General features: G+C 42.1%; 1 protein-coding gene across 7 annotated transcripts in view; it reads left to right on the plus strand.

The window, feature by feature from the left end:
- Window positions 1-14,420, plus strand: part of ADGRV1 (adhesion G protein-coupled receptor V1) — a 237,345-nt gene extending 222,925 nt beyond the window's left edge. For 6 of the 7 annotated variants that reach the window (XM_053409101.1, XM_053409099.1, XM_053409103.1 and 3 more), the window contains 3 exons: window positions 2,299-2,490; window positions 6,779-6,956; window positions 13,967-14,420. In XM_053409101.1, coding sequence (XP_053265076.1) covers window positions 2,299-2,490; window positions 6,779-6,956; window positions 13,967-14,085 — 489 coding nt within the window. In that variant the 3' untranslated portion in view covers window positions 14,086-14,420. Of the gene's footprint in view, window positions 1-2,298; window positions 2,491-6,778; window positions 6,957-13,966 lie in introns of those variants that run through there. The other variant, XM_053409106.1, reaches the window with a different exon arrangement.
- Window positions 14,421-14,644: the final 224 nt, after the last annotated feature.

Here is a 14,644-nt window from a genome sequence, read left to right on the forward strand (position 1 = left end):
TTGTTGCTTAAGAAACCTTTATATTTCTTTTTCGGGCAATCACCTCCCAAAGTGGAAATATGTGCAACCCTTGCAGCGGGAGGAGGAGGTCAAAACACAGGCTGCGATAACATGCCCAATACGAATATAAGCATGCACAATACTCACTTGAAAATCCCATTTCTGGGAGTCTAATCAAAGGCTTTAGCACAGTGGCAAATAAGACCTAGGACTATGTCTCTTGTCACCACTATTTGCCCCAGTTTCTTAGAGTCCCTTCCCAATAAAGTTAGTTCAGGCACAAGGATCTGCCCCACAACTTCTGCTGTGTAGGCAGATGTGAATAATGTATTCATCTTCTTTGCAATCTCCTTTTACTCCCTTGTCATCCAGAGATCCAGCTGTATGCTGGTATGCTCCTTCTAACTTATTTTGTTTCCCCTCTTTATATCTATTTAGTGATGTGCACCTCACATTCTTTCTTTGCATTCCTTGTTGCTGCTTGCAATTCTTTTGCCAAAGTTTTTGCTCTTTTTTATTCTCCTTATATGGAGCTTCTGTTTTCAGAAGGAAACTTTCACTGTTAGCCCTCCTCGACCACACTGGAATCTTCTTGGCTGTGGTGGTACCTTTCCTGATTTTGCATACACTTTCTAGCTGAGTCTCTGCTATTGCGCTTTTTAAGAATATCCCAATAGTCTGGAAATAGTTGACTATTTACAAATCCCCTCTGCTTATTTTGGGTGACTGTGGCAACTTAAATGGCTTTAAAAGAGAATTAGAAATTCATAGGAAAACAGGCTTTCAATGGTTACTAGGCACAATGACTATATGTTCCCTCCAGGAGTATGCCTCTGAATGCCAGTTGTTAAGAAACAGTAGAAGGAATGAGTCTTACTTGTGAGGCTTTGCATAGATATCTGTTGGGCCACTGTGGGAAACAGAATGCCGGACTAGATGAGCCTTGGGTCTCTTCCAACAAACCTCACTTTACATCTTTATGTGCCATTGCTTTTAACATTGTGTGTGTTCATGCAGCTTTGTTGTATTGCTGTCTTGAGGGCATCTGTTGGAGAATGCTCATAGCCATGAGCATGGTGACAAGATGCACAGTTTTCTGCCAGCTATGTTCACACACATTTGGCATTGTTTTGCAATGCACATTTTATCTCACCACTCCCCTGGTTGAATGTCTTCATCTTTTTCCATGTTAGCTGTCATGTAGCCCTGTTGAACAAACAAACAGAAAGTGCCAGATTTGAGCCTGGTTCCTGCCTGTTGTTCCATGATGTGCATAAAACAAATAAATGAGCAGTCTTTGTTCCCACAACAAGAGTACTCACCCTGGAGCAGGACTGCATCCCCAAAACCATTACCCAATTGCCACCATGTATCTATTGATTTCACAGCAACAATGCTGGATCAGAGCAAGGAGGAGTGAGAAACAAAGCTGTTTTTGTTGCTCCGAAAATATTGCCATCTGTACAAGCCCAAAGCTTGCCTGGTTTGAAAAACAAGCCCCAAACCTGATCATGACTCAGACATGATTCTGGGGGAGTATTTAGAAAGCAGCTTTCTCTGCTTGACTTGAGAGAGCCTTGCAGTCAGCAAGCTGCTGCTGCTGAGAGGGAGGGAGGGGGTCTGTTGTAATAGTCCCACCTCCTCCTAGTAGACTCTTAGGAAATAATGGTAAGAGGAGATCTAGAGCAGGGGTGGACAGAAAGTACATCAAAATCTGGTCCATCCAAGGCCTCTTTGCTCACTGTTGTGATAAATTCAAATCTTTCTTGCCCCACTCTTGGCTTACCTTCAAAGATGAGTGGGTTTAAACAAGAAACACATAGTGCTTATTTTTCTCTCTAGAGAGTCCCTGGGGGCATCACCTTGCTGTTTCCTTTCATGGCAGTTATTTATTTTGACACCTTCTCTTGTTTTTGTTTTTAATGTACAGTATAATCATTTGAACTGTTGTCACTTGAGATTCTAGGGAAAATCTGCCACTCTGCATAGAATCTTCTCACAACACAAACCATGTTCACATATGTTACACTGAACACATCTGCAAGTGTTTCTGTGAAAGAGTGTACACTTGTTGATTTGTACAGCTCAGCTCTTGAGTACACAAGTGCATAGTGTACACTCATTGAACATCATGTGTGAATAACTGTACAGGTGTACAGCTCACCATTTGGGTACATAAATTGTACATCATTGAACACAATCTATGAACACCATAAGGTGTTCTTTAACGTATTTAAAGCAGTCTCATGTCATACTTGGAAGCTTACTCTACACCTCCCCTTACTCCCTTCTTTTCAGGGTCTTTATGTCTTTGTGGTTTATTTTATTCTGCACAACCAGCTCTGTTGCCCTGTGAAAGCAAGTTACACAGTTGAAATGAATGGGCATACAAGTCCAGGTTCTGCGTTCTTCACTCATGGTAGCGGCATGCCTCCAGCAGGAGCAGAGATCAGCAAATCTACTCAGAACCTAATTGCTGCTATGGAAGAGGTACTTGCATTACTTTACCTAAGCATACGAAGAAAAAATATACTGGGTGGAATGGAATTCAATGTAGTGCTCTGCAAATCATCTAATCAATGCACAAATTTCTGCTTGCACAACAAAACGTTCCCACTTTGCCACCCAAATCTGTTCAAGTAGTTCTAACAACCCTCTGGAGCTGATTTGTCAAGGGCATACAGAGCATGTAGCACATGTGGGTGGAGGAGAAAGAAAAGTGGGAATCGTTATTTTTTATTCTATTTATTTATAAAAAATATTTGTACGCCACTGTGTCATAAAGACAGATCAAAGCAGTTTGCAGCAATGGAAACACAGAACCTTACAATAAAAACCATGAGAAAGTTAAAAACAGACATCAAGTAACCATTGTGGAAAGACATATTCTTATTTTCCTGCATAGGCCTTACAGAACAGAAGAGCTTTCAGCAGGTGTTTAAAAGTTGGCACAGAAGGTGTTTGATGATGCAACTCATTAGCAGAACACCACCCACTAAGTAAATGTATCAAGAAACCCTGAAATGCAAATATGAGCTTGTGTGACCTAGCAGATACAGTTTAGTGGCTCTCAGAAATCTGCGTTCAGTTCTGTGCCTCAGATTCATTGCATAGGCTTGAGAGATTTAGAAACTCTCTGTCTCAGTTCCCTACCTGAAGTTGGTGCAAGGGCACACGTGTTGAAAATTGCAAAGCACTTTATTTGCAGTGGGATTCTTTACATGTTCAGAAGCAAGACCTGCTGAGTTTGATGAGGCATACAACCAGGTAAGTGAATATAGGATTGCAGCCTTGTTTAAGCCCTAATTGGACACCTGAGCAATACATGCCAGAGATGTGTGTGTGGCAGTGTGTAAGGGTGCATGTGCTGGCTCCACTCCCAATGTCTTCTCCCCACTTGCACTTTTCTGAACTTCCCAACTCGAGAAAGAAGTTGTCTGAAGGGGGCTGCTGAGCACATCTGAACAAGCACAGAAGCTCTTCACACCTTTATGTTCAACATGTGGAGGTTTCTTGTGGAAACATGGGTTGATGGGAGCAGGGGGTTGCATGTGCAACTGTGCTGCCTATTTATTTATTATCTAAAAGGTCTCCAAGCAACTGACATTTAAAAACATACTCATAAATACATTATACCATGAGGAGTGGGAAATCTAGTGAAGCATTAATGTTTCATGCAACATGCAAAAATACAAACTCACTCACCCCACTGGCACAATAGCAGCGATAGAAAGCTTGGGCAGTACACTAACAATACTATACTTTTTTGCATATAATAATAAACATTTTTCATTATCAAAGATATCATACATCCACAAATACAGCACACTCACTTAATTTAGTAGTGGAGAAATTGATATACAGCACTGCACATCAAATACAGATTATAAGCTGTACATATAACATGACGGTAACCATGTCCAAAGTGAGCTTTATTTAAAGTTACATGTTTATGGAATGTTTTCATCAAAGAAAGGTTCTCAAAAAAGAAAGAAAGAAAGAAAGAAAGAAAGAAAGAAAGAAAGAAGTGGACTGGAACAATTTCATTGATTGATTGATTGATTGATTGCCCATCATTCATGCTAATGTCTCAGGACAGGTTACAGCATCAAAACACAATGTTAGAAACAATTTAAAGCAACTTACAACCATAAAATAGAATATAAATGAACACAGTGCAAAAGGAGACTAATAGTACTACCCTTGACAACAGTAGTACAATAACTGGGCACACAGATTAGTGAAAGTCTGATGAAGCAGCAAGGCTTTTTTTACTAGTCAGCTAAAAACTCCCGTGGAGCAGGCCTGTTGGATTTCTCCAGGGGCGATGGGAATTCCGTAATACTGGCGCCACCATTATCTTAGTAGAGGATAAGGTCATGCTGACAGTGGTATCACCTGGAGCAATGACTCTGCTTGATCTTAACTTACAAGATGTGAGAGAAGGAGAAACAGAAGAAGACACTCCCTAAGATATCCTGAATGCAGGCCGTTTAGAGCTCTGACAGTCTACAGCAGCAACTTGAATTTGCCTTGGAAAAGACACTGGCAAATTGTACAGGTTAAAAAATATATATGATGATATTGCCATGCACATGACTTCTAGCTCCAATTCTGCATTTCAAAGTTGTTATTTCTGGAGAATTTTCAGAGCCAGTGCCACATTACAGTAGCCAATCAAAATGCCACTTTTTCTCAAAGACATTTTTTCTGATATTTCTCAGATTTCTTTTTTCATTCTAGAAAATAAAGCCCTCTTGGGGGGGGGGGAATAATATTATTTTGTATGTAGTGGCTGCTGCTACCCTCTGTAATGCCCCAGAATGACCCTGGGTTTAGGGAATTTCTGAATGCAAAATGACAGCCAGGTTTCTTGCAGCAGCAAAAGAGAATCAGAGAGAGAGACACCTTAGGAAAAAGAGAAAGAAGTCAGCTCCACTACTGACTGAGAGTTCCACCTTCAAGAAACTATTGGATAATTTCACTTACCCTCACAAGAAATGTGGTGAAAAGGTCCCTCCAATTTATCTGCTCACAGATTGGGTGGAGGATTTTGAAAGGCCATCTACCTGCAGCGAAGTGAAGAAGTTATTGCAGCATTATAACCAATGCAGCAACCCTCAATCTTAAGAAGCCAGCAGAATTTAGGCTAGCAGAATTTGCACTGGCATAAGTTACCCTTATTTCAAACACCTTCCAGGAGCCTCTGGGAGGGGCTACTGAGCTGGCAGATGAGTGTGTGCTCACGTTTTCTGGTTTGGGCCCTAGATCACATAAGCAAGCTATACAGGATTTGGAATAGGTTTATGTCTGTCCTTGTCCTGTTCCTCCATGCTCCTGGAATACCCCCTTTGGGGGACATATTCTGGATTAAGTTAAACTCTGTTAATTTCTACCAGCTGAGCCGGTGGAGCCACAGCTAAGCAGGGGGAGAAAGTAACACAGCCATCAGGCTGGCCGAGCCCTGGCTCATCTGGGAAAGCCCAAGATCCACAAAATCCAAACTCACATTGGCACATTTTGGGTTTGGACTGCACTGTAATAAGTCCTTAGTCTCTAAAAATGGTCCCAGCTATTGAATTAGCTAAAGGTAAGGTAATGTGTTGCTGACATCATCCGTCAGCTGGGCGCCTAAAAGCAATGTTGGAATTCAGGAGCACTTCTTAATTGAAATTGCCATATAAAATGATGAATGTTCATTCTGCTTGCATCCTGACCTTCCTCAGCATGGAGTTTTATTGTCACAACCAATCTTGAGGGATAGTGGCTTGCTTAAACTGCTCAGCGTCAAACTACAAGTTACACAGCTGGCCTCTTGCCTATTTTTTTAAAAAAATTAAAAATTTAAAAGCAGGGATAAATAGGGGCAGAGGGTTAATCCTTTTCCTATGTTGTAAGCCCCATTGGAGGGTGTGTGTGTGTGTGTGTGTGTGTGTGTGTGTGTGTACAGGTACAAACCTGCATTTTTTCTGCAGCAGGCAGTTCAATCAAAGATAATGTTTTGGTTGGCTTTGAGTTAGCTTCACATTTCAGCAGGGATTTGAACTTCAGATAGCCAAGTCCAAACCTAACTGCTGTGCAACGCTGCCTGTCTAGTAGTATTAGTAGTAATAGTAGCTTGGACAAAAGTTAGGTTTCTTTCTCACTAAAACATTTATTCATACCTGGGCTTAGTGTGCTCAAGGCAGCTAGTAAAAGTAAGCACACACACACAGAGAGAGAGAGAGAGAGAGAGACAGACACACAAATTGTAAAGGGTGGAATTCAACATTTTGCTGTTCCAGAGGTTTCATATCAGCTTACCAGATGGAACAGTCTCTCCGCCACCTGTGAGCTGTGGATGGGGGGTGGGCCTTCTCCTGACCCTCTCAAAGCCAACTTGGGGGGGCATGGTATCAGTGGGGAGGAAAGGAAGAAATCCCCATTGCAGATACCCCTTCACAGGACTTCTGCTGATAGGGTTTTTTAGTGATCCTGTCCAAAGTATTTAAAATGACCATAGTCCATTAAAGGCAGCCAAAAACCACTAAAATATCAAAGAGGAAATAAAAATTGCAATCTATCAAATATCATTTAGCCAGTTTCATTTAAAAAAACAACAACTTCGGTAAGGCCACAACCATTAATGACCTAAAAATCATCCTAAAAAGGAACGTTTTAATTATCCAATGTAAGTTCCCTATCCCTGCTCTAGTCATATCACTAGAAGATTGAGGGACGCCTGCAAATTATAATGCAGAGAGTGATCCTCTGCCTCTTTCTCAATGTTTTCCCAAAGATGCCTGCAGACTGGGAGAGGGCATCTCTAAGGCCAGGCAGCCAGGCCAGTGCTGCCTTTAAACAGAGCCCACACAATGGCAGTGCCTACGCAACTCCGGGAGGGTTCAGCAGCGGCTCCTTAGTGGCTGATGAAGAATCACAAGAGTTTGATGATCTAATATTTGCTTTAAAAACAGGTAAGTGCAATCTCTCTTCTTTTCAGAAGCCCACATGTTATGCTTTGGAATGCAACTGGTTTTTCTAAAGATCAAGTGTGCTCTTTGCTAATCAAATTGTAGTGGGGGGAAATGTTTTAGCACAAATGCTTATTTTCTGTGCTAAAGTTAATATGCAGATTATTTTAAAGACCTTAAAAACAAATTGAATGAAAAAGCATTAAGCTTTTTGTTTTCATTCTACAAGAGTCAGGACACTAAGCTAGTCTGGAATGTTTAATGGATTTTCTCAAGTGCTCAAGGTAAACTTTAGCATGTATGAAAGAACTTGTGTTCTTAAGGCAATGGTTCTTATAGCAGTGCCCCCAAATGTCCTGCACTAATGCCCTCAGGTTCATTGTTGTTTGCATTTGTGTGGAAGAAGTTATACAGGAACCAAAACACCATCAAGGGGAATAAATATTTGAAGCAGAAGATCAATCATGTGGGCCAATTCTGGACATACAGTTCAAAGCTTACAGATCCAGGCAGCTCCTACAAAAAGTGAGAGGAGCAGTTAAGAAGCATGAGGTCACAGCTGAAGGAGGCCATGAAACAGTCCAAGGCAGTTAAATCTTAGTGGGATCCAAAAGTGATGCACAGGGGGTGGCTACAGGCAGGAAGCGAAAGTTAGAGAGAGAGGATGGACCATGAGCAGTCAGAATGAGTGAGAGTGAAGCCAAGGAAGGAGCTAGTAGGGCTGCTTGGATACCCAGGACGCACATAGACTGCTAAAGTAGACCTCACAATTGTTTGCCATTGATTCAAGTCATGCCAACTCCAAAAGGGCTGTTGTGAATGTGATTGCGGCAATTTCATTTAGCACGGTACTTCCAGTTTGCACATTACCTTCTCCACCTGAATGTAGGCAAGAGCAAGTACATGTGTGTATAGGTCAGTCCGTCATATCAGCTAAAAATCATTGTTGGTCTCAAAGTGTTCACATCTGAGGAGCAGGAGTCCTGCTCAACACCTTGTCAAGCACACCTACAAGGAGGTGCTAGTAGACCCTCAAAAATGAAAAGAAAAGCAGTTTCTATACTGCCTCTGAATAAACTGGGATTAAGACATGCGTACAAAAGCTTTATTCCTATGTGACTCACGTACAGTGGACCCTCAGGTTACTTTACATTTGGGTAACGTAACCTTCGGGTTGCGAACATGGCAAACCCGGAAGTGTATACTTCTGGGTTTTGCCGCGCGCACATGCACAGAAGCCCTCTATCGCACTGTGTGCATGTGCAGAAGTGGCACCTCATGTTGTGGACTTTTGGGGTATGTACGGACCCCTGGAACAAATTAAGTTCGTATCCGGAGGGTCAACTGTATAGGGCAATGCTGCATTGAACCGGGAGAAGGGCTGCACTTTTAGGCCTGCCTGCAACTTCATTCCACAACTGAATGTGGCGTGTGGTTGTCAGTAAAGAAACCCCAATGTGCAAGCTCCTGCTCATGCGTAGGGACTCCACATGATTGGGATGTCAGAGTCAACTAAAAGTACAGCCCAACTCTTGATTCCATGGTACACTCCCCAACACACAAGTGATATATGAATAAGGCTAGAGAATGCCTGTGATGCTAGTAACTTATAAATGATGTTGGGCACAACATGATAGATGAGGAAAGAGCAAGGAGAGATCTAATACTCAATAGCCAGAGTATATTGAGTATTGGAATTAGCTTATTGATCTATTCAGGCAGCAGTTGCCACTGCAGGCACCTTGTTGGGTCTGCTAATGAAGCGCTCTCCCTATTTATATTTATATATGTGTGTGTGTTATTGGTTTTATATATATATATATGTTATTGGTTATTACAAATAACATGAAACAATACAAATAATGGATATTGGACACCAGGTACAATGCAAAATACAGTCGTGATATGTATAAGACAGAAAATAATAGCAGCCAAAAAGATGTATGTTCCATCTAGGTCCCTCCGTGTTATAGTTAATAAAATAAATAAATGTAAACCAATTATTATTTCTCCAGTCTTCACTCTGTAGCTTTATGTAAGTTTATCAGTCAAAGTCAAGTTCTATGCCCTGTCATACCACTTGCGGACAGTACATCAGCCTGCGTCTTTCCAATGTAAGCCCAGCTCCATGCATGCTGCCACAAGGAGGTGTTTTGTCAGATTCTTACAAGGGAGATCCTTGTTGCACCTTCTAAATAAGGATTTATTTCAATGTCTTTGTGAAGGAGATCACTAAGGATTACAATAACTGCATTCCAAAATGTCTGTGCTTCTGGAATCTCCCACCAGAGAGGGATCCATGCACCAAGATTTGGACATTTCTTCAACAAATGGATGATAAGGAATTATTAATATAATGAGGTCTTACAGATGTCCAGTGCCATAGATGCACAGATTTTAACACGGATTCCTTCATTTTAATGGATATAGGCTTAAAGGGGGATGCACGTCACAAATCTGTCCATTCTCCATCAGAAATAAAAAGGTTATCACACAGAAAAAAGAAAGAAAAAAATAGTCCCCTGAATATCAGCTTCTCACAATTGTTTGAGCCCTCCCTAAATTGATAATCTAATAACATTGTGTAGATATCTGCAACCACCTCTTTCATACTCCTTGAGCTGGTCTCACAAACTTTTTCAAACAAAGTGAAGGACTATGATAAACTCAGTGCATTTTTGATTAGCACTCAAGTTCAAAGCAGGAAGCAAAGTAAGCTTCAGATCCCAGAGTTTCCGTTTTGGTACTGCAAGATGGGCAGAGCTGATAAAGAAACTGGGCTAACAAAATCAGCAAGGGAATATGAAGCACAAACCTCATAATTATTGTTGGAAACACGCAGGCCAAGGAATCTACTTTCCCAGTATTAAATCATGAAATAGCCCTATGAGGACTAATGTGCTTTAATCTGATAACAAATTGGTCGCATTGAACTCTTAGCCTTCTGTAATAGTTTTCTTAGCAGCTATGCATTGAAATATTTTAGGTTGTTGCTTCGCTGTTTGATGACCTGTTTGTGTTCCAACACAATGTTGTTACTATTATTTTTAAGAACCAGTTTTTAAATATTGGGATTTTAAAAATAAATAAAATAAAGGGACACCCTAAACTTGTTAAAGGTTCAGATCCTGCAGATGTAGCAATTGCAGTTTGATATTTAAGCACATCATAAGCATGCTTAGCACTGTGGTATAAAAAGAGGCATGCCAGGCTATTCCATTTGGCCTTGGGCTGTGCTTTTTGGTGGTGGCTAGCAGCAGTTAATTCTGGAAATTTCATAGTAGGACACTTCTGAAACACCCTGTGTATAAAGGAAGTTACTTTTTAATAAACTTCAATCAGGAGTTCAACTATGGTTCTACATAAAGTTCCTATACTTTTCTTTAACAGATTATCTAGCAGCTCTGGGTCCCTCAAACTGTGTAAGCCTTCTTGTCAAAACAGCCTTTTACTGCAGTAGATGTTCTTTGTCATATTACTGAAATGCCTTTTCCTTCTTGACTCCAAAAGCAGCTAGCTATAGCATATTAGTCCCACTGTGACCTTTTCTGTAGCCTTATTTTAGATACCAGTTTCATTTCATTTCTCTGAACTGAGCTCTTCCATTTGAAAAGAAAGTGAAAAGGCAGCATCTGAGGGGCAAAAATGCCATGGAATCTGAGGCCAACAGGCTTCTGGAACACCCCAAAATGTAACTTTACAGAAATGGTGGTTATTTACAAGAACTGCCACATCTAGACTAAGGCTTGATTTAAGAGTTGCCTTTCTCCAAGATGTCTGAACACTCCACTGTTTTCTAACCCAGAGAGCACAATCACCTCTTCTTATGATCCTGCATATACGTCTGGGTGTTTCTTGCCTCTATAAAACTTTTTCATCTATCTTGTTTCAAGGCTCATCGTTTTCCTCTAACTGATTCCAAGGAGTGGCTTAGTCATAGAATCATAGAATTGTAGAGTTGGAAGGGAGCCCAAAAGGTCATCTAGTGGAACCCCCTGCAATGCAGGAATCACAGCCAAAGTATCCTCGACAGATGGCCACCTGACCTGTTTAAAAACCTCCAGCGAAGAAGAGTCCACCACCTTCTGATGGAGTCCATTCCACTGTTGAACGGTTCTTACCCTCATAAAGTTCTTCCTAAGGTTTAGTCAGAAACCCCTTTCTTGTCATTTGAAGGTTGGTTCAAGTTATCCCCTCTGGGGCAGCACAGTTGTATCTGCTTTTGGAAACCAGCCATTCACTCTCTCAGAGCCTCTTCATCACCTCCCATGTCTCCTCTGCTCCTAAAATATTTTTCTTTGAAGAGTATCTTGGTCATCCCTGGAGAAAAAAGGAGAGATGAGTATTGCTGGGCAGCAGAAAGACCTGTTTGGAATGAAATCCCTGCCAGTCTCCCATCTGATTTGCATTTCACAAATTGTTTTCTAAATGAAAACCTGGTAACACTTGGTATCCTGAAAGCATCGCATTGGCAGGACTCTGCGAGCCAGATTTATTGCAAGGACAACACCTTTGAAGACAGTGGATTTGCAGCAGGAATGATTCTGCCCAGTCCATCGTACCTCTGTAGCCCTTGGTCATTTGTAACTGGTTTTGCTGGAAAGTAATGCCTGGCATTAATCCCTTTTTAGCATTACCATGTTTAATTATGCTTGCACGCACTTCTGAATAAATATGGATTGCAAGTCTTGAAATGCCCAAATAGGGGTTGGGCAATTTTTTCAAAGCTGTATTTGCTTTTCCTGACACCAGAGCACAGAGTGTTCACCTAGGCAGCAGTAATCTGTCTGTGCCACTTGCAGAAGAAACGGCGAAGAGAGGAAGCCGAGTTGTTCCATCTGCTTTTGGTTGTTGTCATTCATGAAGAATTCAAGCACTGTTGAAGCTGCATCCACCATCATCCTAATGGGTCTTGACCTCCCTGTAGAGAAACTTCCTAGAGGCATGAACCTAGCAAACCAATCCTCATCTTGATGTAATGCTGGTGGAAGGAATCCTTCAGCTACTACTGGCCTGGGCCAAGCTTTGTCAAGAAATGTTACTGCCATCTGGGAAATCCCTATTGGCATTGTTCACACACTGAGGTCCTGTTCTTCATTCAGGTGTTTTCCTTGCAGGAACAAAAGTCCATTAGGGCAGAGAGGGTGAGGAGTTTTGGACAAAGCAATAGGAGCAACTGGAGTACTTAAACCTCTTTCACATTGGGAGGGTTGCCTGCACATTATGCGTGACCTGCCCTTTAAAGGCTAGAGGGCTCCAAGAAGTTTCAACAAGAGGGAAGAACAAAGATCCCAGGCTGCACAAGGAAATAAACAGAAGAGTGCTGTTTTTCCACCTCAAAATCAAACCCTTAAACAAAAATAATATTTGCCAAGCTAGGAGAAGCAGTGGAATTTCCCCTGTAGAATTTTCTGGGCTGTTAACACCTTGCAACAAGAGAAACTAGTTAGAGGATTTTCCACCACAAACATGTATTATTTTCATCTTTGCTTATCTGTTAAGGAACCCTGAGAATTGGAGTCTTGCAAAGGGGTTATGGCCCTAACAAACAGTTTTGAAATATCTTCACAAAGCTGCAGTCCACAGGGCTCTTAGCGGCAAGCCATGCTAGTTAATCCAGTTACAAACTAGTTTAAATTTGTACTTCAATCAAGCACCATTTTAGGATCCTGTCACTTCACCTCTGTTTTGTGTTTTCAAGGACATGGGTAATTCTGTTTGTGTACATTCACATACACCATCAGCACAAGTCCTAAAAACATCACAGAGGCAATACCGCAGCTGTACAGAGTTATATATGCAAGGCCAAAGAACTTTCTGTTATCTATAATTGCAGTTTATAGAAACAAAAATCCAAGGAGAGGGAGGGATGGGGAAGAAGGAAAGAAAAGACTGCAAGGGTACACAAGAAGCATTTAATTTATTAATGGCCCACGGTGTTTTGAGTTGACGGGACCTTCAGAAACCACTGAATTCATCTCATCAGTGGTCAGCATAAGATTCTTGCCTGCCACAGAAGCAAACCATATCTATTGCTTTAGCCAGTGGTGGATTTAGGGATTATGGTGCCCTGTGCAAGACCAACATTTGGTGCCCCTCCCCCTGTCCTCACACTGCCTTCCCAAAGGCAGGCAAGGATGCACCCGGCTTTGGGAAAGAGGTGCAAGGGCTCTGTCAGGGACCAAGAGCCCTGTCACCTCCTTCCCACAGCTGGGAAAGTGCTAAAAGGCTTGGGAAGGAGACAGGAGGACTCTGGGACCCTGTCGGAGCCTGATCTACTTTCCCAAAGCCCAGAGCCTCGCTTTGATTGGGCACCCCTTCAGCTCAGCGCCCAGAGCATGCACCTTGCTTGCACAGCCCTAAATCTGCCCCTGCTTTAGCTGACCCTTGAGGAGCTGGGATGCACAGGTTGAAATACACAGGACAGAAATAAATTGGGCTTTAAATTGTTTCTAGCACAGCTTCGAGGTCTCTTCTTTCTTTTGCACAAAAATCCAGACCAAGAGAAGCTATATTTGTAGCAGAATAATAAAAGAACGCGGGTGGCGCTGTCGGGACGCGGGTGGCGCTGTGGGTAAAAGCCTCAGCGCCTAGGGCTTGCCGATCAAAAGGTTGGCGGTTCGAATCCCCGCGGCGGGGTGCGCTCCCATCGCTCGGTCCCAGCGCCTGCCAACCTAGCAGTTCGAAAGCACCCCCGGGTGCAAGTAGATAAATAGGGACCGCTTTATAGCGGGAAGGTAAACGGCGTTTCCGTGTGCTGCGCTGGCTCGCCAGATGCAGCTTTGTCACGCTGGCCACGTGACCCGGAAGTGTCTCCGGACAGCGCTGGCCCCTGGCCTCTTAAGTGAGATGGGCGCACAACCCCAGAGTCTGTCAAGACTGGCCCGTACGGGCAGGGGTACCTTTACCTTTACCTAATAAAAGAACAGAGCAGTTTTGCTCTCTGCTGGATATACTGCCCTTTTTTAATGTCTGAGCCCCGCAAATGTTATCATCCTTTCTCTTCCTTTCAGGTGCAGGCCTCAACATCAGTGACACCGAGTCCTGCCCCGGCAGCCAGGACGGAGGCACGATGGTTAGTTCCCAGATTGTAGAGCTTAGAAGAATACCCATAGCGGACACTCATCTTTAGTTCCTACGTCATTTTTATTATTCCAATCTCCATGTTTTTGTAACTATTTTTTTTTTCTTTTGCACTAAACCAACAAACCAACAGACCCAATTGCTACACAGCTGTGTACTAGAATGCTGTGAATTATAAATGGACAATTAACAGAAATAATTTTCGTGGTTGTGTGTAAAAGGGAGGGCTGTAAATTTTTACAGGGGCTGAGCTCCTGGCTCGGGTTTGAACCCATTAATTTAGATGCACATATTCCATCAAGTGTAGCCTAATTTTTTTAAAAAAACTAACCTGTATGTGCATGGGTGTTCTAATAAAAATTGATAGAGTCCATTTGATAGAGACATATGTGTGTGGCTGATCAGTCTACCAAAGGTATTGCATTTGTAAAGCTGCTGATTATTTTAATGCCATGGATTCTTTTTTTTTTTGTATGTTCTGCTTTACTTTCTTCTGCCCTACAAAAGTATCATTCCTCTTCCCAAAGAAGGTAAAACATAATCTTATCCTCAAGAATCTGCTTGCAGATTATTAGAAAACATCTTTCTGTTGCCAACCTGGCACTCAC

This window comes from Podarcis raffonei, chromosome 11 (genome assembly GCF_027172205.1).
Source record: "Podarcis raffonei isolate rPodRaf1 chromosome 11, rPodRaf1.pri, whole genome shotgun sequence".
Lineage (NCBI taxonomy): Eukaryota > Metazoa > Chordata > Lepidosauria > Squamata > Lacertidae > Podarcis > Podarcis raffonei.